The sequence below is a fragment of the Phyllobates terribilis genome, unplaced genomic scaffold (assembly GCF_046119375.1).
Source record: "Phyllobates terribilis strain yellow unplaced genomic scaffold, ASM4611937v1 Scaffold_3__8_contigs__length_932513732, whole genome shotgun sequence".
Lineage (NCBI taxonomy): Eukaryota > Metazoa > Chordata > Amphibia > Anura > Dendrobatidae > Phyllobates > Phyllobates terribilis.
In genome coordinates, this window is record NW_027362763.1 from 685,031,485 (window position 1) to 685,056,464 (window position 24,980).

The 24,980-nt window shown below is 41.8% G+C and overlaps 1 protein-coding gene across 3 annotated transcripts in view; it reads left to right on the forward strand.

Annotated features, from left to right (window-relative positions):
• The window catches only part of DNAH14 (dynein axonemal heavy chain 14), a 281,677-nt gene that overhangs the window by 12,068 nt on the left and 244,629 nt on the right, over positions 1-24,980 (forward strand). For all 3 annotated transcript variants that reach the window (XM_073671866.1, XM_073671867.1, XM_073671868.1), the window contains exons 9-17: positions 129-267; positions 1,481-1,612; positions 2,514-2,758; positions 3,843-3,924; positions 7,406-7,595; positions 8,261-8,309; positions 8,557-8,654; positions 17,482-17,645; positions 18,587-18,934. In XM_073671866.1, the coding sequence (XP_073527967.1) occupies positions 129-267; positions 1,481-1,612; positions 2,514-2,758; positions 3,843-3,924; positions 7,406-7,595; positions 8,261-8,309; positions 8,557-8,654; positions 17,482-17,645; positions 18,587-18,934 (1,447 nt within the window). The remainder of the gene's footprint in view (positions 1-128; positions 268-1,480; positions 1,613-2,513; positions 2,759-3,842; positions 3,925-7,405; positions 7,596-8,260; positions 8,310-8,556; positions 8,655-17,481; positions 17,646-18,586; positions 18,935-24,980) is intronic.

Below are 24,980 nucleotides of genomic sequence, written 5' to 3' on the forward strand. Positions count from 1 at the left end.
GCCTCCAGGTGCCTTACAGCCAATCTGATCTTAGTGAAAAAGGAAAAAAAAAAAAATTATTCACATGAAATACGATGAAATAAAAAAGATTATTCAGTAATTTAATTTTTTTCGCTCTCCTCGTACAGGGCGCTGCTCCTCCGGCACTTGTTCCTCTCAGATGAAGTCTTCCAGGACTGTCTGCTGCGCCTCCAGACTCTGTGCGAGGGCGCTGTCCGTATCCACACTGATCGCCAACATGGAGGTTTACCTATAATGCTTATTAACGTAAGGAAGCCTGATGTCCTATCTCACAGACAGGGTCTCTTTAACCCCTTCATGACTGGGCGATACTCAATTTTTTGCATTTTTTTTTCCCCTCCTCTGCTTCCAAGAGCCATAACTTTTTTTTTTTTCCCTAAATATGAGGGACGAGTTGTAATTTTATTATATAATGTACTGGAAAAAAAAAAAAAAAATCAAGAAAAAAAACCCCAAACACAATTCCACCATTTTTTTTTAAATTTTTTTGTTTTGACTGTTCATTGTGCAGTAAAAATGACCTGGCAAAGTAATTGTCCTGGTCAGTACAATTAAGGCGATACCAAACTTGTAAAGATTTTCCTTATCTTTTAAGTGTTGAAAAAAATATTTTTTCAGTGTTTTTCATCCATTTTAATGACTGGGGGAAAACCCATATAAAAATAAAGTGTATCAAAATTGAGGCAAAAATACATGTATTTTATTAATTTTTTTTTTCCTGCCATTTTTGATCCAGAAATGTCTGCAGCAAACACTTAACATGTGCACATACCCTTACAATTCAGGTTGAATTTTTTTTTTTATTATTTTGATGAATCAGACTTTAACGGAAGCGGAAAACAACAAATATATATAAATTAAAAAAAAATAAAAAATATCAATGGAGGTGATTCAAATTTTATTTTTTTCAAAAACAATATATTTTTTTTACTTTTATTTTTTTTTTTTTTAGGGGATTTGAACCTGCGATCGTCTCATCTCTTAAACTATATACTGCAATACTACAGCATTACAATATATCGCTAAATCCTAGTCTCCTATGAAGTCTCACAGGTGGCTGGGCTTCACAGGAGTACCGCCATGGGGGCTTTTGACAGGCCCACTGCTGCCACCGCAGTTCACTAGCACCCTGCAATCACATTGTTGGAGTGATAGACGCACAAAACATCATGCCCCGGGACCATGGATGTAAAAGAACTTCCTATCCAGTACCTATGGCCACGGCCCCACTCTCAGTATTTGGTCAGTATTGGGCCAGTATTTATTGTGGGAGCCAAAACCAGGTGAGGAACAATCAGAGGAAAGGTATAATAGAAACAAGTCACCAATTCTGCATTTATCACCCACTCCTCGTGTGGGCTCCCACTCCTGAGAACAGATACTGACTGAATACTGATAGTGGGGCCGTGGCCTATGGCTGAGAATGGCTCGGTGTGCAATAACCTTTCCCTCTCTGCAGCTGGATCACTCGTGCACCTATTCCCTGAAGGATTTCTGTCTCTCTCAGAGCGAAGCATGTAATCGCGCCCTGATCAAACTTCAGACACTCAGAGAAACTCTGATCAAAGTTATCACTGAAACTTTATACAAGGTACGAGACCGAACCTCCCACCACGTGCAAAGCCAAAAGTTTCCCTATGCAATAACCTATTTGTCTTCAGGAGTGTTGGAAAGTTCGGGGTGTCTTTTTGGGGTACGTCAATGTCGTAAAAGGAGGAAACCCCACTGATCACTCATTTCAGTGAGAGTCGTGCAATACCACATCTCACCTGTAGTGGCCGCTGTACCAGATAACCGTCGATCACTGGGGTGATCACTGATCGCCAGCAGATCTTGATATAGAAAAAAAGAGTTGTCGAGACGGAAAAAACTCTTTAACCACTTAAAGATTCTATATCTTTTGGGCCCAATTTTTTGGGGGGATAACTGTATTATGAGTTGAGCAAAGCTATATACAGGACTCCGATCCAACGGCCACATCAATAGTCCGTGGCCACCGTACCAGAGCCCTGCGTACCTCCTCATCCCCAAAGCCTCTTCTGATTACAGCGCCATGCGTGCGTCGCACCGCAATGATGATGTCACGATCAGAAGAGGCACCAGGGACGTCGTCTGGTAGGACACGGTTCGCACGTAATCACATTAACATTAGACAAAGCATTGCTTCCAAGGAGGATTGCGCCTATAATACCGTGCACTATATGGCAGCACGTGATGTGCTTACAGCTCTGGGGAACCACAGGTGGCGCTGTAAGTGCTCCGAGCACCCGGCTCTACACGACACCCGATGATACGGCTACTGGAGAGCAGTAGTCAGCCATCGCTTCCCTGTTTCCAGATTGTCCACCCCAATAAAACACCCTGCACGCGCGTCGTACCGCTGAAGCAGATCTAATGCCTTCATTAGACAGCTGCGGGCAGGGGGGGAACTAATTACACACCACACAGCCCCGATATTGGGCGCCAGTAACGTGTAACTCTTTACATCCCAGGTGGCCGAGACTGTGGGGCTGAAGGAACCTTTCTTATCCAATTCCACGAAGAAACCAAATTACACGGAGCAGTCGGATTGGAGTAGCCTGCAGGAGAGGTTTAGGAGATTTCTCAGCCTGGCGGACTGCCTCTTCCAGGAGGCGCTGCGATCCATCGCCACCACTTCCGTCCAGACGCTCCTCGAATTCTTAGAAGCTTCTAGCAACGTGACGGCAGCGGAGGAGAATAGGAGAGACAAACTGAGGTCTTTAAGCAGAAGGGTCTAATCCTCGGATCCTTAAAGGGGTTGTCTTCAGGACTTAGATATTGATGACATATCCTTAGTATTAGTCATCAATATTCTTTTTCCCCACACAGCCACCGATCAGATGTTTATAGGTCCATGGCGTCCAGAAGAATACAGTAATTGTGCAGAGCCAGGACAGCTCCGTATTCTATCTAGTGGTCGTTCTCGGTACTGCAGCTCAGATCACATTCATTTCTATAACAGCTGAGCTGCAGTACCGAGAACGGCCACTACATGGAGTCGTGAGCTTTGCCATTTGGCTCCTTTCACTGTGTACTTTTGGCCACTTATAGAACTTTCCCCCTCTGACATTGATGACCCTTTCTAATAATAGGCTAAAAATGCCCAAAAAACGTCCTCTTTTATCAAATTTCCCCTCTTTTAGGTCCAAAATTATGTCCTGATTTTAAAAATTTCTTTAATATATATGTTGACATTATTTTTCTAATACAAAGCTATAAAACATAGTCCGCCATCGATCTGTGTTCAAATAAAACATTCCCAATCCCCCCCGGGTCTGCTGCGGGCAATCACTGGCTTAAGTGGTGTACCACTGAGACTAGTGATTGGCTGCAACGTTCACATGGAGTGCCAGTGATGTCAATGGTAGGAACGACTGCATCAGACAATTTTTTTTTTTGTTTGTTTTTCAATTTCTCTTACCCAAGTCAAATTCTCAGAAAACGCATTGTGTTCCTGAAGCCATCACTAGAGGGAGCTGCGCTAAAAAAAAAATAACTCCTCATGCAGTAAGCTCCCTCTAGTGGTGACTGTGGAAAGCTCAATGTTTTTTAAATGCATCTGTGCAGAAAACTGGAGCTCTGCATCATAAAAGGCAGATCTAAGTGATTAAATGATGTATTAAGATATTAATTAGCACAGCAGATTGGATCTGAAGACGAGGTCTCACGAGGACAAGCCCCATTCATATACTTTATTATTGCCTATGGAGGTTTCGCTCTGACTTTATCCAAAGCCAAACACTGCTGCAAATCACATTAATATATTTAAATGAATTTTCTTTAACAATCATTTATTTTAGAGGCAGCGAGGACAAAAATGTTAATCTGGAAATATTTCATGAAGTTCAACAAATGGCCAATTCCTCTATAGACATTGCTAAAGTAAGTTACACGGGATTAAAGTATATGTAAAGATATTAGCACATTGTATATAATTTGTATTACTTATCCTGTACTAATATAGCCCAATTTATACATACGGTGTACATACATTACATTACTGATCCTGAGTTACATCCTGTATTATACTCCAGAGCTGCACTCACTATTCTGCTGGTGCAGTCACTGTACATACATTACATTACTGATCCTGAGTTACATCCTGTATTATACTCCTGAGCTGCACTCACTATTCTGCTGGTGCAGTCATTGTGTACATACATTACATTACTGATCCTGAGTTACCTCCTGTATTATACTCCAGAGCAGCACTCACTATTCTGCTGGTGCAGTCACTGTGTACATACATTACATTACTGATCCTGAGTTACATCCTGTATTATACTCCAGAGCGGCACTCCCTATTCTGCTGGTGCAGTCACTGTGTACATACATTACATTACTGATCCTGAGTTACATCCTGTATTATACTCCAGAGCTGCGCTCACTATTCTGCTGGTGCAGTCACTGTGTACATTACATTACTGATCCTGAGTTACATCCTGTATTATACTCCAGAGCTGCACTCACTATTCTGCTGGTGGAGCCACTGTGTACATACAGTACGTTACTGATCCTGAGTTACCTCCTGTATTATACTCCAGAGCTGCACTCACTATTCTGCTGGTGCAGTCACTGTATACATACATACATTACATTACTGATCCTGAGTTACATCCTGTATTATACTCCAGAGCTGCACTCACTATTCTGCTGGTGGAGTCTCTGTGCACATACATTACATTACTGATCCTGAGTTACCTCCTGTATTATACTCCAGAGCTGCACTCACTATTCTGCTGGTGCAGTCACTGTATACATACAGTACAGACCAAAAGTTTGGACACACCTTCTCATTTAAAGATTTTTCTGTATTTTCATGACTATGAAAATTGTACATTCACACTGAAGACATCAAAACTATGAATTAACACATGTGGAATTATATTCTTAACAAAAAAGTGTGAAACAACTGAAAATATGTCTTATATTCTAGGTTCTTCAAAGTAGCCACCTTTTGCTTTGATGACTGCTTTGCACACTCTTGGCATTCTCTTGATGAGATTCAAGAGGTAGTCACCGGAAATGGTTTTCACTTCACAGGTGTGCCCTGTCAGGTTTAATAAGTTGGATTTCTTGCCTTATAAATGGGGTTGGGACCATCAGTTGTGTTGTGCAGAAGTCTGGTGGATACTCAGCTGATAGTCCTACTGAATAGACTGTTAGAATTTGTATTATGGCAAGAAAAAAGCAGCTAAGTAAAGAAAAACGAGTGGCCATCATTACATTAAGAAATGAAGGTCAGTCAGTCCGAAAAATTGGGCAAACTTTGAATGTGTCCCCAAGTACAGTTGCAAAAACCATCAAGCGCTACAAAGAAACTGGCTCACATGAGGACCGCCCCAGAAATGGAAGACCAAGAGTCACCTCTGCTTCTGAGGATAAGTTTATCCGAGTCACCAGCCTCAGAAATCGCAGGTTAACAGCAGCTCAGATTAGAGACCAGGTCAATGCCACACAGAGTTCTAGCAGCAGACACATCTCTACAACAACTGTTAAGAGGAGACTTTGTGCAGCAGGCCTTCATGGTAAAATAGCTGCTAGGAAACCACTGCTAAGGACAGGCAACAAGCAGAATAGACTTGTTTGGGCTAAAGAACACAAGGAATGGACATTAGACCAGTGGAAATCTGTGCTTTGGTCTGATGAGTCCAAATTTGAGATCTTTGGTTCCAACCACCGTGTCTTTGTGCGACGCAGAAAAGGTGAACGGATGGACTCTACATGCCTGGTTCCCACCGTGAAGCATGGAGGAGGAGGTGTGATGGTGTGGGGGTGCTTTGCTGGTGACACTGTTGGGGATTTATTCAAAATTGAAGGCATACTGAACCAGCATGGCTACCACAGCATCTTGCAGCTTCATGCTATTCCATCCAGTTTGCGTTTAGTTGGACCATCATTTATTTTTCAACAGGACAATGACCCCAAACACACCTCCAGGCTGTGTAAGGGCTATTTGACCAAGAAGGAGAGTGATGGGGGGCTATGCCAGATGACCCGGCCTCCACAGTCACCAGACCTGAACCCAATCGAGATGGTTTGGGGTGAGCTGGACCACAGAGTGAAGGCAAAAGGGCCAACAAGTGCTAAGCATCTCTGGGAACTCCTTCAAGATTGTTGGAAGACCATTTCCGGTGACTACCTCTTGAAGCTCATCAAGAGAATGCCAAGAGTGTGCAAAGCAGTCATCAAAGCAAAAGGTGGCTACTTTGAAGAACCTAGAATATAAGACATATTTTCAGTTGTTTCACACTTTTTTGTTAAGTATATAATTCCACATGTGTTAATTCATAGTTTTGATGCCTTCAGTGTGAATGTACAATTTTTATAGTCATGAAAATACAGAAAAATCTTTAAATGAGAAGGTGTGTCCAAACTTTTGGTCTGTACTGTACATACATTACATTACTGATCCTGAGTTACATCCTGTATTATACTCCTGAGCTGCACTCACTATTCTGCTGGTGCAGTCACTGTGTACATACATTACATTACTTATCCTGTACTGATCCTGAGTTACAATCTGTATTATACTCCAGAGCTGCACTCACTATTCTGCTGGTGCAGTCACTGTGTACATACATTACATTACTTATCCTGTACTGAACCTGAGTTACATCCTGTATTATACTCCAGAGCTGCACTCACTATTCTGCTGGTGCAGTCACTGTGTACATACATTATATTACTGATCCTGAGTTACATCCTGTATTATACTCCAGAGCTGCACTCACTATTCTGCTGGTGCAGTCACTGTGTACATACATTACATTACTTATCCTGTACTGAACCTGAGTTACATCCTGTATTATACTCCAGAGCTGCACTCACTATTCTGCTGGTGCAGTCACTGTGTACATACATTACATTACTGATCCTGAGTTACATCCTGTATTATACTCCAGAGCTGCACTCACTATTCTGCTGGTGCAGTCACTGTGTACATTATATTACTGATCCTGATCAGCTGATCACAGAGGATTCCTGCAGGAAGGAGACGCTTTTAACAATCGTGGATTGAGGAAATTGCTTTATACCGGTTCCCTTCTTGCTTGTGCAGTTAGACCATTAGATCACAGCTGATCGCTATTCTGATCAGCTATGTAGAAACCTAATAGTAAGTGTTCAGTTTCCCTGCAGCGCCACCGCAGGGGAAGAGAAGCATTACACAGCTCTCAATCACATCAATGGCAAAAGAGAAAGCATTGGATATCTATGCGCGGAGGCTGATTCAGTCTGTATCGTGTCCTCGCATGTATCGGGTGGAATTACCCTTTGGCGGCACTTATTATTGTACATCTCATAGCTCTATGAATATGAATGCCGCTATTTGTGGGGATGGTAATTCTCTTCTTGATTTCAGATGCTGAGTGAAATTAGAAATAACTTACGAGGAAAACAAGAGGCGGCCCCAGTTTTTGAAGTTAACCTGGTCCTGCCCTCCATGATGGAAGACAAAAAGCAAATGACCGCCCGGGCGTCAGCGGCTTCACGTGATCTTTTGGGAGGCAAGAAGCAAGTCACTTTCGAAGAAGGCAATCTGACTCATTCTGGTACATATTACTGAGTCTAGAGCAGATCATGCACAGCAAATAATGTGCCTTGCAAAAGTATTCAACCCCCTAAAACCATTAAAAGATTTACCAGTAATTCCATCATCTACAGCCTGTAAGACGCCATACACATTTAAAATCTGCTAAATGCTGTTTGCAAAAGTATTCAGCCCCTTCATTAGTACTTAGTAGAGATCAGCGAAAAAAATTCTCAGGCCCCTAATCCAGTGGCCACATCAGTGGTCCATCTTGATTTGTCCAAAGCTGGGAGAGTGAAGCCAGCAGAGATTGGCTGCAGGGATCGTGTGACATTATGTCATGCAAGCCCCTAGAGAGACACTGCGGACAACGCTGGAACAACGTCTAACCCGCAGGTGGATATTAGTGGTATTATAAAACACAGATGAGAATTGATTTCTACAGAACAAGGAGTGTCGGCTTTAGACTGAAAACCTCAAGGCTGACATAGTATTAGAAAAATATATATAAAAAAATGTAAAAAAATGTTTTTGAGATTTTTGAAAGAGTTCTCAAAAGTGAGAAAGACATTTTAAGAAGCGATGTCGGCCCTGACTGAATATGATGGGACTTTATGCATCACAAAGCTTGTCGATTGGGCGCAGAATTGACAGATCCATTATTTATAATTGTTTTTAATATTCCAGATTCTGAAGAATGGGTGAATGATGACAAAGATGAAGATCGTCCGAGGAGGTGAGATGAATGGAGGTCAGCTGTCCAGTGTGGTGTACAGTTCTGGGGAGAGATTTACTCTGCCACCTAGTCCTAATTCTTCAGGCCTTGATGGACAATATAACTGTATTAGGAGTATTATGTTTGCTTTTGGTTTACACTGTGCTCCCATTTTCATGGTCAGCCCCTGACAGTAATCCCATGCCCCATGTCTGTTTTGAATGCCGCCATATCTACTTTGTCAACATGATTTTTTTTTTCATTGCAGGAGTTCGGCTACTTCTAAGAGTGTCCTGGTCGTCCCCCCTAACACTGAATTTGAAATAAATATGCAAGGGATTATGGATAGATTCGATCAAACTATCAGTAGGTTACTAGCAGTTGCACAAGTACATAACTACTATAATACTGCCTCCTATGTACAAGAATATAACTACTATAATACTGCTCCTATGTACAAGAATAAAACTACTATAATACTGCCCCCTATGTACCAGAATATAACTACTATAATATTGCCTCCTATGTACAAGAATATAACTACTATATTACTGCTCCTATGTACAAGAATATAACTGCTATAATACTGCCCCCTATGTACCAGAATATAACTACTATAATATTGCCTCCTATGTACAAGAATATAACTACTATAATACTGCCCCCTATGTACAAGAATATAACTAATATAATATAGCCCCCTATGTACAAGAATATAACTGCTATAATACTGCCCCTATGCACAAGAATATAATTACTATAATACTGCCCCCTATGTACAAGAATATAACTACTATAATACTGCCCCTATGTACCAGAATATAACTACTATAATACTGCTCCTATGTACAAGAATATAACTACTACAATACTGCCCCTATGTACAAGAATATGACTACTATAATACTGCTCCTATGTACAAGAATATAACTACTATAATACTGCCCCCTATGTACAAGAATATAACTACTATAATACTGCTCCCTATGTACAAGAATATAACTACTATAATACTGCCCCTATGTACAAGAATATATCTACTATAATACTGCCTCCTATGTACAAGAATATAACTACTATAATACTGCCCCTATGTACAAGAATATAACTACTTTAATACTGTCCCTATGTACAGGAATATAACTACTATAATACTGCTCCTATGTGCAAGAATATAACTACTATAATACTGCTCCTATGTACAAGAATATAACTACTATAATACTGCCCCCTATATACAAGAATATAACTACTATAATACTGCCCCCTATGAACAAGAATATAACTACTATAAAACTGCTCCTGTGTACAAGAATATAACTACTATAATACTGCCCCTATGTACAAGAATATAACTACTATAATACTGCCCCTATGTACAAGAATATAACTACTATAATACTGCCCCTATGTACAGGAATATAACTACTATAATACTGCCCCTATGTACAGGAATATAACTACTATAATGCTGCTCCTATGTACAAGAATATAACTACTATAATACTGTCCACTATGTACAAGAATATAACTACTATAATACTGCCCCTATGTACAAGAATATAACTACTATAATACTGCCTCCTATGTACAAGAATATAACTACTATAATACTGCCCCTATGTACAAGAATATAACTACTATAATACTGTCCCTATGTACAGGAATATAACTACTATAATACTGCTCCTATGTGCAAGAATATAACTACTATAATACTGATCCTATGTGCAAGAATATAACTACTATAATACTGCTCCTATGTACAAGAATATAACTACTATAATACTGCCCCCTATATACAAGAATATAACTACTATAATACTGCTCCCTATGTACAAGAATATAACTACTATAATGCTGCCCCCTATGTACAAGAATATAACTACTATAATACTGCCCCCTATGTACAAGAATATAACTACTGTAATACTGCACCTATGTACAAGAATATAACTACTATAATACTGCCCCCTATATACAAGAATATAACTACTATAATACTGCTCCCTATGTACAAGAATATAACTACTATAATACTGCCCCCTATATACAAGAATATAACTACTATAATACTGCCCCTATGTACAAGAATATAACTATTATAATACTGCCCCCTATATACAAGAATATAACTACTATAATACTGCCCCTATGTACAAGAATATAACTACTATAATACTGCCCCTATGTACAAGAATATAACTACTATAATACTGCCCCCTATGTACAAGAATATAACTACTATAATACTGCCCCTATGTACAAGAATATAACTACTATAATACTGCTCCTGTGTACAAGAATATAACTACTATAAAACTGCCCCCTATATACAAGAATATAACTACTATAATACTGCCCCCTATATACAAGAATATAACTACTATAATACTGCTCCCTATGTACAAGAATATAACTACTATAATACTGTCCACTATGTACAAGAATATAACTACTATAATACTGCCCCTATGTACAAGAATATATCTACTATAATACTGCCTCCTATGTACAAGAATATAACTACTATAATACTGCCCCTATGTACAAGAATATAACTACTTTAATACTGTCCCTATGTACAGGAATATAACTACTATAATACTGCTCCTATGTGCAAGAATATAACTACTATAATACTGCTCCTATGTACAAGAATATAACTACTATAATACTGCCCCCTATATACAAGAATATAACTACTATAATACTGCTCCCTATGTACAAGAATATAACTACTATAATACTGCCCCCTATGTACAAGAATATAACTACTATAAAACTGCTCCTGTGTACAAGAATATAACTACTATAATACTGCCCCTGTGTACAAGAATATAACTACTATAATACTGCCCCTATGTACAAGAATATAACTACTATAATACTGACCCTATGTACAAGAATATAACTACTATAATACTGCCCCTATGTACAGGAATATAACTACTATAATACTGCCCCTATGTACAGGAATATAACTACTATAATGCTGCTCCTATGTACAAGAATATAACTACTATAATACTGTCCACTATGTACAAGAATATAACTACTATAATACTGCCTCCTATGTACAAGAATATAACTACTATAATACTGCTCCTATGTACAAGAATATAACTACTATAATACTGTCCCTATGTACAGGAATATAACTACTATAATACTGCTCCTATGTGCAAAAATATAACTACTATAATACTGCTGCTATGTACAAGAATGTAACTACTATAATACTGCCCCTATGTACAAGAATATAACTACTATAATACTGCCTCCTATGTACAAGAATATAACTACTATAATACTGCCTCCTATGTACAAGAATATAACTACTATAATACTGCCCCCTATGTACAAGAATATAACTACTATAATACTGCCCCCTATGTACAAGAATATAACTACTATAATACTGCTCATGTGTACAAGAATATAACTACTATAATACTGCCCCCTATATACAAGAATATAACTACTATAATACTGCCCCCCTATATACAAGAATATAACTACTATAATACTGCCCCTATGTACAAGAATATAACTACTATAATACTGCTCCCTATGTACAAGAATATAACTACTTTAATACTGTCCCTATGTACAGGAATATAACTACTATAATACTGCTCCTATGTGCAAGAATATAACTACTATAATACTGCTCCTATGTACAAGAATATAACTACTATAATACTGCCACCTATGTACAAGAATATAACTACTATACTGCTCCTGTGTACAAGAATATAACTACTATAAAACTGCCCCCTATGTACAAGAATATAACTACTATAATACTGCCCCTATGTACAGGAATATAACTACTTTAATACTGTCCCTATGTACAGGAATATAACTACTATAATACTGCCCCTATGTACAAGAATATAACTACTATAATACTGCCTCCTATGTACAAGAATATAACTACTATAATACTGCCCCCTATGTACAAGAATATAACTACTATAATACTGCCCCCTATATACAAGAATATAACTACTATAATACTGCTCCTGTGTACAAGAATATAACTACTATAATACTTCCCCCTATATACAAGAATATAACTACTATAATACTGCCCCCTATATACAAGAATATAACTACTATAATACTGCCCCTATGTACAAGAATATAACTACTATAATACTGCTCCCTATGTACAAGAATATAACTACTATAATACTGCCCCCTATATACAAGAATATAACTACTATAATACTGCCCCTATGTACAAGAATATAACTACTTTAATACTGTCCCTATGTACAGGAATATAACTACTATAATACTGCTCCTATGTGCAAGAATATAACTGCTATAATACTGCCCCTATGTACAAGAATATAACTACTATAATACTGCTCCCTATGTACAAGAATATAACTACTATAATACTGCCCCCTATATACAAGAATATAACTACTATAATACTGCCCCTATGTACAAGAATATAACTACTTTAATACTGTCCCTATGTACAGGAATATAACTACCATAATACTGCTCCTATGTGCAAGACTATAACTGCTATAATACTGCCCCTATGTACAAGAATATAACTACTATAATACTGCTCCCTATGTACAAGAATATAACTACTATAATACTGCTCCTATGTACAAGAATATAACTACTATAATACTGTCCCCTATATACAAGAATATAACTACTATAATACTGCTCCTATGTACAAGAATATAACTACTATAATACTGTCCCCTATATACAAGAATATAACTACTATAATACTGCTCCCTATGTACAAGAATATAACTACTATAATACTGCTCCTATGTACAAGAATATAACTGCTATAATACTGCCCCCTATATCCAAGAATATAACTACTATAATACTGCCCCTATGTACAAGAATATAACTACTATAATACTGCCCCCTATATACAAGAATATAACTACTATAATACTGCCCCTATGTACAAGAATATAACTACTATAATACTGCCCCTATGTACAGTACAGACCAAAAGTTTGGACACACCTTCTCATTTAAAGATTTTTCTGTATTTTCATGACTATGAAAATTGTACATTCACACTGAAGGCATCAAAACTATGAATTAACACATGTGGAATTATATACTTAACAAAAAAGTGTGAAACAACTGAAAATATGTCTTATATTCTAGGTTCTTCAAAGTAGCCACCTTTTGCTTTGATGACTGCTTTGCACACTCTTGGCATTCTCTTGATGAGCATCAAGAGGTAGTCACCGGAAATGGTTTTCACTTCACAGGATTGCCCTGTCAGGGTTAATAAGTGGGATTTTTTGCCTTATAAATGGGGTTGGGACCATCAGTTGTGTTGTGCAGAAGTCAGGTGGATACACAGCTGATAGTCCTATTGAATAGACTGTTAGCTGCTTTTTTCTTGCCATAATACAAATTCAAAGTAAAGACAAACGAGTGGCCATCATTACTTTAAGAAATGAAGCTCAGTCAGTCCGAAAAATTGGGCAAACTTTGAAAGTGTCCCCAAGTGCAGTTGCAAAAACCATCAAGCGCTACAAAGAAACTGGCTCACATGTGGACCGCCCGAGGAAAGGAAGACCAAGAGTTACCTCTGCTTCTGAGGATAAGTTTATCCGAGTCACCAGCCTCAGAATTTGCAGGTTAATAGCAGCTCAGATTAGAGACCAGGTCAATGCCACACAGTTCTAGCAGCAGACACATCTCTTCAACAACTGTTAAGAGGAGACGTTGTGCAGCAGGCCTTCATGGTAAAATAGCTGCTAGGAAACCACTGCTAAGGACAGGCAACAAGCAGAAGAGACTGGTTTGGGCTAAAGAACACCTGGAATGGACATTAGACCAGTGGAAATCTGTGCTTTGGTCTGATAAGTCCAAATTTGAGATCTTTGGTTCCAACCACCGTGTCTTTGTGCGACGCAGAAAAGGTGAACGGATGGACTCTACATGCCTGGTTCCCACCGTGAAGCATGGAGGAGGAGGTGTGATGGTGTGGGGGTGCTTTGCTGGTGACACTGTTGGAGATTTATTCAAAATTGAAGGCATACTGAACCAGCATGGCTACCACAGCATCTTGCAGCGGCATGCTATTCCATCCGGTTTGCGTTTAGTTGGACCATCATTTATTTTTCAACAGGACAATGACCCCAAACACACCTCCAGGCTGTGTAAGGGCTATTTGACCAAGAAGGAGAGTGATGGGGTGCTACACCAGATGACCTGGCCTCCACAGTCACCAGACCTGAACCCAATCGAGATGGTTTGGGGTGAGCTGGACCGCAGAATGAAGGCAAAAGGACCAACAAGTGCTAAGCATCTCTGGGAACTCCTTCAAGATTGTTGGAAGACCATTTCCGGTGACTACCTCTTTAAGCTCATCAAGAGAATGCCAAGAGTGTGCAAAGCAGTCATCAAAGCAAAAGGTGGCTACTTTGAAGAACCTAGAATATAAGACATATTTTCAGTTGTTTCACACTTTTTTGTTAAGTATATAATTCCACATGTGGTAATTCATAGTTTTGATGCCTTCAGTGTGAATGTGCAATTTTCATAGTCATGAAAATACAGAAAACTCTTTAAACGAGAAGGTGTGTCCAAACTTTTGGTCTGTACTGTACAAGAATATAACTACTATAATACTGCCTCCTATGTACAAGTTATTCCTTATTGTACAATTTGTATTGTATTGGTTACTACAAACATGAATCTCGTTTCTCCATTTCATATCACATCGTCTCGGCTGCCGGAATAAATACAGATTTGTCTTCTTTGGGCAGAATGTATTTGTGTGTATTTCCGCGCGGTCATTTGACAGTGGATCCCATCTGGCAGTGAAATCTATGAGTCACAATACTGTCATCTGTATCTGTAATGGTACATTAGTAAGTAGCTGAGGGCAGCGTTGGCCGGGGCACAGCGGCGCTGTACGTGGCAGCTCATGAAGTGGGCGCCTGGGCCTCCTTATGCCTGTGATTGCTCTTGTATCTGGCGCTGATGTTTTCCTGAACTGTGTTTTTAATTTAAATGTCTTTACAATTGTGGTTGTCCTCATAACATGTCCATTACTCCAATTTTACATCCCGATTTATGGTTGTGTAACACTGGCAAATATTACACATGGACAAACTTGAATTTTGCACAGGTTCTATGAAAGTAGCCCATTGATCACAAGGGTTTTAAGAACTGTCACAGAAAGTTTACTGTCTGAAGATACTGACTCTCACTGTGGAGTGTTCAGAGCAGTGCACCCTGGGATACAGTATGCATTTAAGCTTTCCCCTTTAAAATAAAAATGTGTCTCTGGTGTGAACTAGAGGTAACTACCTCTATCACCCCAAACAGCTTTAACATAATGCCAAGGTTTATGGCACAAGTCCTATGTAGAAGTATTGAATTCCTTGGATGGTATCGGACTTGGCTTTGGCTAAACTGATGGGTGGAGAACCATGAATCTTCTGTTGGAGAACCATGAATCTTCTGTTGGAGAACCATGAATCTTCTGTTGGAGAACCATGAATCTTCTGTTTTTCACCTTTTCACCCCTGTATAGTTATTAGAATTCAGTTTCAGAGTTTTTCAGGAGAATACCTTTTAGAGTATTTGCCGTTAGCAGAATTGACCGATGATGAAATTCAACGGCACAAATCTAAGGCAAGACCAGTTAATAGTAGTCAGACGAGCCAGCGTCAAGGCAGGCAGAGTTCTAGCAACTCATTAGCGGTAGGTCAGGGCAGTATAAAAGATTAGCGGTAGGTCAGGGCAAGTGGTGTTCATCCAGTAGAGTTCAACCAACACAGAAGACTGCTGGTAGTTTAAGGAAGGGAGAGTTCAACCAATACAGAAGACTAGCAGGTCAAGGCAAGTTTAGCGGTCGGTTAAGGCAGGTAAAGTTCACCCAATGCAGAAGATTAGCAGTAGGTCAAGGCAGGTGGAGTTCACCCAACACAGAAGACTAGCAGTAGTTCAAGGAAGGGAGATTTCAACCAATATAGAAGACTAGCAGTAGTTCAAGGAAGGGAGATTTCAACCAATATAGAAGACTAGCAGTAGGCCGGGGCTAGTTGAGTTCACCCAATACAGAAGACTAGCGGTAGTTCAAGGAAGGGAGAGTTCAACCAATACAGAAGACTAGCAGGTCAGGGTAAGTGGTGTTCATCCAGTAGAAGATTAGCAGTTGGTTAGGGCAGGTGAAGTTCACCCAATGCAGAAGATTAGCAGTAGGTCAGGACAGAGGGAATTTAGCCAATACGAAAGACTAGCGGTAGGTTAGGGCAAGTGAATTTCATCCAATGCTGAATGCAAGTGGAATGTCAGGGCAGGTGGAGTTCACCCAAACTCAGAAGAATCATAGAATCATAGAATGGTAGAGTTGGAAGGGACCTCCTGGGTCATCTGGTCCAACCCCCTGCTCAAAGCAGGATTAGCGGTATGTCAGGGCAGGTAGAGTTCTCCAAATATCGGAGACTAGCAGTCGATCAGAGTAGGTGGCATTCACCCGGTGCAGAAGACTAGTGATGGGTCCGGGCAGGTAGAGTTCACCTGGTGCTGAACACTAGCGGTAGGTCATGGCAGGTGGAGTTCACCTAATACAGAAGGCTAGTGATAAGTTGAGTCAAGTGTAGTTTATCCAGTGCAGAAGACTAACAGAAGGTCAGCGCAAACACTAGATGCCGATAGTCAGGGAGAGAGATCGGGAGCAGTAGAGAAACTATGGCCACTTAATGGGGCGTGACGCTGCAATCAGATGACATGAAGAATGACGTCCATATTTCTATTTCCTCTAGGACAGACTTCTGGTGTGTATGAGGCCTTGGAATTCAATGATCATAGTGTTTACCCAATTATCTGCTTCACAAGCATGGAGGATGTTTATCCAGATCATCAGGGGTCTCCTTTATAAATATTTTGCCAAAAACATGAATGTATCTTGGTAGAGATAGGAATATCTGCCTTAAGTAGGGGTTTTAGTGTGGTCTTCTGCTGTATGTTTGGGTATGTGTATCTATTGTCCTGGTGGAATACAGCATGGAGTTTTCTGGTGGAGTTGTGTTGTATTGTGGCAGGTTGACCTCCATTGGCCTATATACCAGCTCCCTCCATTATATGGAGATGACTTCAGTGGAGCATAGGATGATGGTAGACCTAAAGAAGTGGTATGTACTGATATCTGTTCTTCACTGTGTTGCAGGTAAACTCTCTCCTCTTAGTGAGGATCCCAGTTTTTCCATATTCTTCCTTCCGCGAGGTCGTGAGAAGAAAACTCTTCCTGCTGAAATACCAAAAAGGAGGCAAAATAAAATCTGGCCCAACTGTGAGCTCCTTCTTGGACCGGATTCAGATTACCAAAGATGGGTACGTGTCCCTCACTCCCAACAGAAGTGCACAATATCATTAGTTGGGATTTTAAAGCAAACTTAAGAATAATCTGTTGTCTGTGTGTACATGAGAAATAACACTACAGCTGCTAATTATATGACTTCTATCTTGTATTTTCACCAGCTTTCCCCTCTGCAGACTGTGTCTCTAATTTTCAGTTGTCACTGAGCTAGTGTATGGAGACTAGCTGCTGTAATGTCCTACAAACAGACGGGTTTCTGCTCTCCTGTCTCTATGTAGCACATTTTCAGTTGTAGCAATAGCATGGAGGGTATTATACAGCTGTGCTGAGCAGTGTAGCTGTGAATCCAGCACTAGTGTGAGATAAAAGAAAACACACTTACCAGAAAGTATCAGTATGGAGGCCTTTATGCAGCATTACTGAGTAGTTTAGCTGCTAATCTAGCATTTCAGTGAGAAAAAAACACTTACTAGAAAGCTACAGCCTGGAGGAAATTCTACAGCAGTATTGTACAGTGTAGCTGTGAATCCAGCCTGGGGTGAAATCTAGCTCTTACTAGAAATCATCTGCATGGAGGATATTATTCAGCAGTACTCAGTACTGAGCAGTGTATCTATGAATCAGTTACTTGAGTGAGATACAACACTTACTAGAAAGCAGAAGCATGAAGTACTTCATACAGTAGTACTGAGCAATGTCGCTGTGAATCCTGCACTGGGGTGAACAATGTGAGTTACTAAAAAAGGTAAGTAAGCAGTGCAACATAGGAATACTGTTTTAAAGCATTCTCTGCTCAGTGGGTGGCAGGCAGTCTATGCCTACAGATTCCTGGTCAGTAATCTGATAATGGGTGTGGGGGCATTTTCCTAGCACCTGTTGATTTGCGTAAGCGACAGTTCACCCAAAACCTCCTGAATGTTCCCGGCCTTATGCCATTCCTGTTTATAATTTACAGGTGAGGGGTATATTATCTCTCATGAAATGCTCCATGGAGGAAGTGGACCGGTACAGCAGTCACTTCACCAGATTCTGCGCCATGGTGGGGACAGCGGAGAATGTGAAGGTGAAGATAAGCAGCCCCCAGGCGGAGCTGCCCCCGGACGACTATCGGAGTATCCTGGCCACGATGAAAGGCTTCACCCAGGAGTGTCAGCACATGGACATCGAGAGGAGAGTCCTCAATATCAAAGTGAGAAGCGGAGACTTTCGGACGGCGTGTCTACGGCACCTGCACGCAGTTGTAGATATCATTCACACCTCCCTGCCTGCGATGGCGTATACCAAAAATATCCAGCTATTGGAGGTAAGGAAAGATGTGCCCCATTTTTTCTGATTTTCAGTTATATTCATCCATAATCATTGCTTCTGGTATCCTAGAAATTGCTTGGATTTCAATATATTCATTGTATTCACCAAGCTCCTTTGTTCCCTCTAGTGGTGGCTGCAAGCAGCCAGAAATGTTTGAAGGGGTTGCACTCCAAATGCAAAGTATCGCCTAACCGCCATGTCCACAATTCACGTACCCATCCATAATGTCCCCATAGTGGTGGGTGCATTTGACTGGCTACCAAGCGCTACTGCATGTCCCCATAACAAATCTTCCCTCGCAATAACACCTGATCATCCAGGAAGGAGGAAGCCGGATCATTGACAATAAGCTGATTGCTGCGCCAACTCCATTTTTAAAAGGGCTTGTTTTTTGGGGATACCCCTTTTAAAGTATGCATAATTTTGCAGAAATTAATATTGCATTTATGTTCTTATTGGCTGGGTTGTCCAGTAGTAGGAACCACTCCACCTCCTATGCTCTAGAGCGGGGATGACAAACTCAAACACACAGAGGGCCAAAATGAAAAACTTGGACAAAGTCGCGGCCAACCATATACAGAATAAAGGCCCCACATAGTTCTCCATACAGTATAATGAGCCCCACATAGTCCTCCATACAGAATAATGGGCCCCACTTAGTCCTCCATACAGAATAATGGCCCCACATAGTCCTCCATACAGTATAATGGGCCCCACATAGTCCTCCATACAGTATAATGGGCCCCACATAGTCCTTCATACAGTATAATGGGCCCCACATATTGCTCCATACAGTGCAATGGCTCTACACAGTTCTACATACAGAATAATGGGCCCCACATAGCCCTCTATACAGTATAATGGGCCCCACATATCCCTCCATACAGTACAATGGGCCCCACATATCCCTCCATACAGTATAATGGGCCCAACATAGTTCTCCATACAGAATAATGGGCCCCACATAGTCCTCCATACAGTATAATGGGCACACATAGTCCTCCATGCAGTATAATGGGCCCCACCTAGACCTCCATACAGTATAATGGGCCCCACATAGTGCTCCATACAGTATAGTGGGCCCCACATAGTCCTCCATACAGTACAATAGCCCCACATAGTCCTCCATACAGTACAATAGCCCCACATAGTCCTCCATACAGTATAATGGCCCCACATAGTCCTCCATACAGTATAATGGGCCCCACATAGTCCTCCATGCAGTATAATGGGCCCCACATAGACCTCCATGCAGTATAATGGGCCCCACCTAGACCTCCATACTGTATAATGGGCCCCACATAGTCCTTCATACAGTACAATAGCCCCACATAGTCCTCCATACAGTACAATGGCCCCACATAGTCCTCCATACAGTATAATGAGCCCCACATAGACCTCCATACAGTATAATGGGCCCCACATAGTCCTCCATACAGTATAGTGGCCCACATAGTCCTCCATACAGTATAGTGGCCCACATAGTCCTTCATACAGTATAATGGCCCCACATAGTCATCCATACAGAATAATGGGCCCCACATAGTCCTCCATACAGAATAATGGGCCCCACATAGTTCTCCATACAGTATAATGGGCCCCACATAGTCCTCCATACAGTATAATGGGCCCCACATAGTCCTCCATACAGTATAATGGGCCCCACATAGTCCTCCATACAGAATAATGGCCCCACATAGTCCTTCATACAGTATAATGGCCCCACATAGTCCTCCATACAGAATAATGGCCCCACATAGTCCTCCATACAGAATAATGGCCCCACATAGTCCTCCATACAGAATAATGGCCCCACATAGTCCTCCATACAGAATAATGGCCCCACATAGTCCTCCATACAGTATAATGGCTCCACATAGTCCTCCATACAGTATAATGGCTCCACATAGTCCTCCATACAGTATAATGGGCCCCACATAGTCCTCCATACAGTATAATGGCCCCACATAGTCCTCCATACAGAATAATAGCCCCACATAGACCTCCATACAGAATAATAGCCCCACATAGTCCTCCATACAGTATAATGGCCCCACATAGTCAGCCATACAGTATAATGGCCCCACATAGTCCTCCATACAGTATAATGGGCCCCACATAGTCCTCCATACAGTATAATGGCCCCACATAGTCCTCCATACAGTATAATGGCCCCACATAGTCCTCCATACAGTATAATGGCCCCACATAGTCCTCCATACAGTATAATGGGCCCCACATAGTCCTCCATACAGTATAATGGGCCCCACATAGACCTCCATACAGTATAATGGGCCCCACATAGTCCTCCATACAGTACAATAGCCCCACATAGTCCTCCATACAGTACAATGGCCCCACATAGTCCTCCATACAGTATAATGGCCCCACATAGTCCTCCATACAGTATAATGGGCCCCACATAGTCCTCCATACAGAATAATGGGCCCCACATAGTCCTCCATACAGAATAATGGGCCCCACATAGTCCTCCATACAGAATAATGGGCCCCACATAGTCCTCCATACAGAATAATGGGCCCCACCTAGTCCTCCATACAGAATAATGGGCCCCACCTAGTCCTCCATACAGAATAATGGGCCCCACCTAGTCCTCCATACAGAATAATGGGCCCCACCTAGTCCTCCATACAGAATAATGGGCCCCACCTAGTCCTCCATACAGAATAATGGGCCCCACCTAGTCCTCCATACAGAATAATGGGCCCCACCTAGTCCTCCATACAGAATAATGGGCCCCACCTAGTCCTCCATACAGAATAATGGGCCCCACCTAGTCCTCCATACAGAATAATGGGCCCCACCTAGTCCTCCATACAGAATAATGGGCCCCACATAGTCCTCCATACAGAATAATGGGCCCCACATAGTCCTCCATACAGTATAATGGGCACACATAGTCCTCCATGCAGTATAATGGGCCCCACATAGACCTCCATGCAGTATAATGGGCCCCACCTAGACCTCCATACTGTTTATTGGGCCCCACATAGTCCTCCATACAGTACAATAGCCCCACATAGTCCTCCATACAGTACAATGGCCCCACATAGTCCTCCATACAGTATAATGGCCCCACATAGTCCTCCATACAGTATAATGGGCCCCACATAGACCTCCATACAGTATAATGGGCCCAACATAGTCCTCCATACAGTATAGTGGCCCACATAGTCCTTCATACAGTATAGTGGCCCACATAGTCCTTCATACAGTATAATGGCCCCACATAGTCATCCATACAGAATAATGGGCCCCACATAGTCCTCCATACAGAATAATGGACCCCACATAGTCCTCCATACAGTATAATGGGCCCCACATAGACCTCCATACAGTATAATGGGCCCCACATAGTCCTCCATACAGTATAGTGGCCCACATAGTCCTTCATACAGTATAATGGCCCCACATAGTCATCCATACAGAATAATGGGCCCCACATAGTCCTCCATACAGAATAATGGGCCCCACATAGTTCTCCATACAGTATAATGGGCCCCACATAGTTCTCCATACAGTATAATGGGCCCCACATAGTCCTCCATACAGTATAATGGGCCCCACATAGTCCTCCATACAGTATAATGGGCCCCACATTGTCCTCCATACAGTATAATGGGCCCCACATAGTCCTCCATACAGAATAATGGGCCCCACCTAGTCCTCCATACAGAATAATGGGCCCCACCTAGTCCTCCATACAGAATAATGGGCCCCACCTAGTCCTCCATACAGAATAATGGGCCCCACCTAGTCCTCCATACAGAATAATGGGCCCCACCTAGTCCTCCATACAGTACAATAGCCCCACATAGTCCTCCATACAGTACAATGGCCCCACATAGTCCTCCATACAGTACAATGGCCCCACATAGTCCTCCATACAGTATAATGGGCCCCACATTGTCCTCCATACAGTATAATGGGCCCCACATAGTCCTCCATACAGAATAATGGGCCCCACATAGTCCTCCATACAGAATAATGGGCCCCACATAGTCCTCCATACAGAATAATGGGCCCCACCTAGTCCTCCATACAGAATAATGGGCCCCACCTAGACCTCCATACTGTATAATGGGCCCCACATAGTCCTCCATACAGTACAATAGCCCCACATAGTCCTCCATACAGTACAATGGCCCCACATAGTCCTCCATACAGTATAATGGCCCCACATAGTCCTCCATACAGTATAATGGGCCCCACATAGACCTCCATACAGTATAATGGGCCCAGCATAGTCCTCCATACAGTATAGTGGCCCACATAGTCCTTCATACAGTATAATGGCCCCACATAGTCATCCATACAGAATAATGGGCCCCACATAGTCCTCCATACAGAATAATGGACCCCACATAGTCCTCCATCCAGTATAATGGGCCCCACATAGACCTCCATACAGTATAATGGGCCCCACATAGTCCTCCATACAGTATAGTGGCCCACATAGTCCTTCATACAGTATAATGGCCCCACATAGTCCTCCATACAGAATAATGGGCCCCACATAGTCCTCCATACAGAATAATGGGCCCCACCTAGTCCTCCATACAGAATAATGGGCCCCACCTAGTCCTCCATACAGAATAATGGGCCCCACCTAGTCCTCCATACAGAATAATGGGCCCCACCTAGTCCTCCATACAGAATAATGGGCCCCACCTAGTCCTCCATACAGAATAATGGGCCCCACCTAGTCCTCCATACAGAATAATGGGCCCCACATAGTCCTCCATACAGAATAATGGGCCCCACATAGTCCTCCATACAGAATAATGGGCCCCACATAGTCCTCCATACAGTATAATGGGCACACATAGTCCTCCATGCAGTATAATGGGCCCCACATAGACCTCCATGCAGTATAATGGGCCCCACCTAGACCTCCATACTGTATAATGGGCCCCACATAGTCCTCCATACAGTACAATAGCCCCACATAGTCCTCCATACAGTACAATGGCCCCACATAGTCCTCCATACAGTATAATGGCCCCACATAGTCCTCCATACAGTATAATGGGCCCCACATAGACCTCCATACAGTATAATGGGCCCAACATAGTCCTCCATACAGTATAGTGGCCCACATAGTCCTTCATACAGTATAATGGCCCCACATAGTCATCCATACAGAATAATGGGCCCCACATAGTCCTCCATACAGAATAATGGACCCCACATAGTCCTCCATACAGTATAATGGGCCCCACATAGACCTCCATACAGTATAATGGGCCCCACATAGTCCTCCATACAGTATAGTGGCCCACATAGTCCTTCATACAGTATAATGGCCCCACATAGTCATCCATACAGAATAATGGGCCCCACATAGTCCTCCATACAGAATAATGGGCCCCACATAGTTCTCCATACAGTATAATGGGCCCCACATAGTTCTCCATACAGTATAATGGGCCCCACATAGTCCTCCATACAGTATAATGGGCCCCACATAGTCCTCCATACAGTATAATGGGCCCCACATTGTCCTCCATACAGTATAATGGGCCCCACATAGTCCTCCATACAGAATAATGGGCCCCACATAGTCCTCCATACAGAATAATGGGCCACACATAGTCCTCCATACAGAATAATGGGCCCCACATAGTCCTCCATACAGAATAATGGGCCCCACATAGTCCTCCATACAGAATAATGGGCCCCACCTAGTCCTCCATACAGAATAATGGGCCCCACCTAGTCCTCCATACAGAATAATGGGCCCCACCTAGTCCTCCATGCAGAATAATGGGCCCCACCTAGTCCTCCATACAGAATAATGGGCCCCACCTAGTCCTCCATTCAGAATAATGGGCCCCACCTAGTCCTCCATACAGAATAATGGGCCCCACCTAGTCCTCCATACAGAATAATGGGCCCCACATAGTCCTCCATACAGAATAATGGGCCCCACATAGTCCTCCATACAGTATAATGGGCACACCTAGTCCTCCATGCAGTATAATGGGCCCCACATAGACCTCCATACTGTATAATGGGCC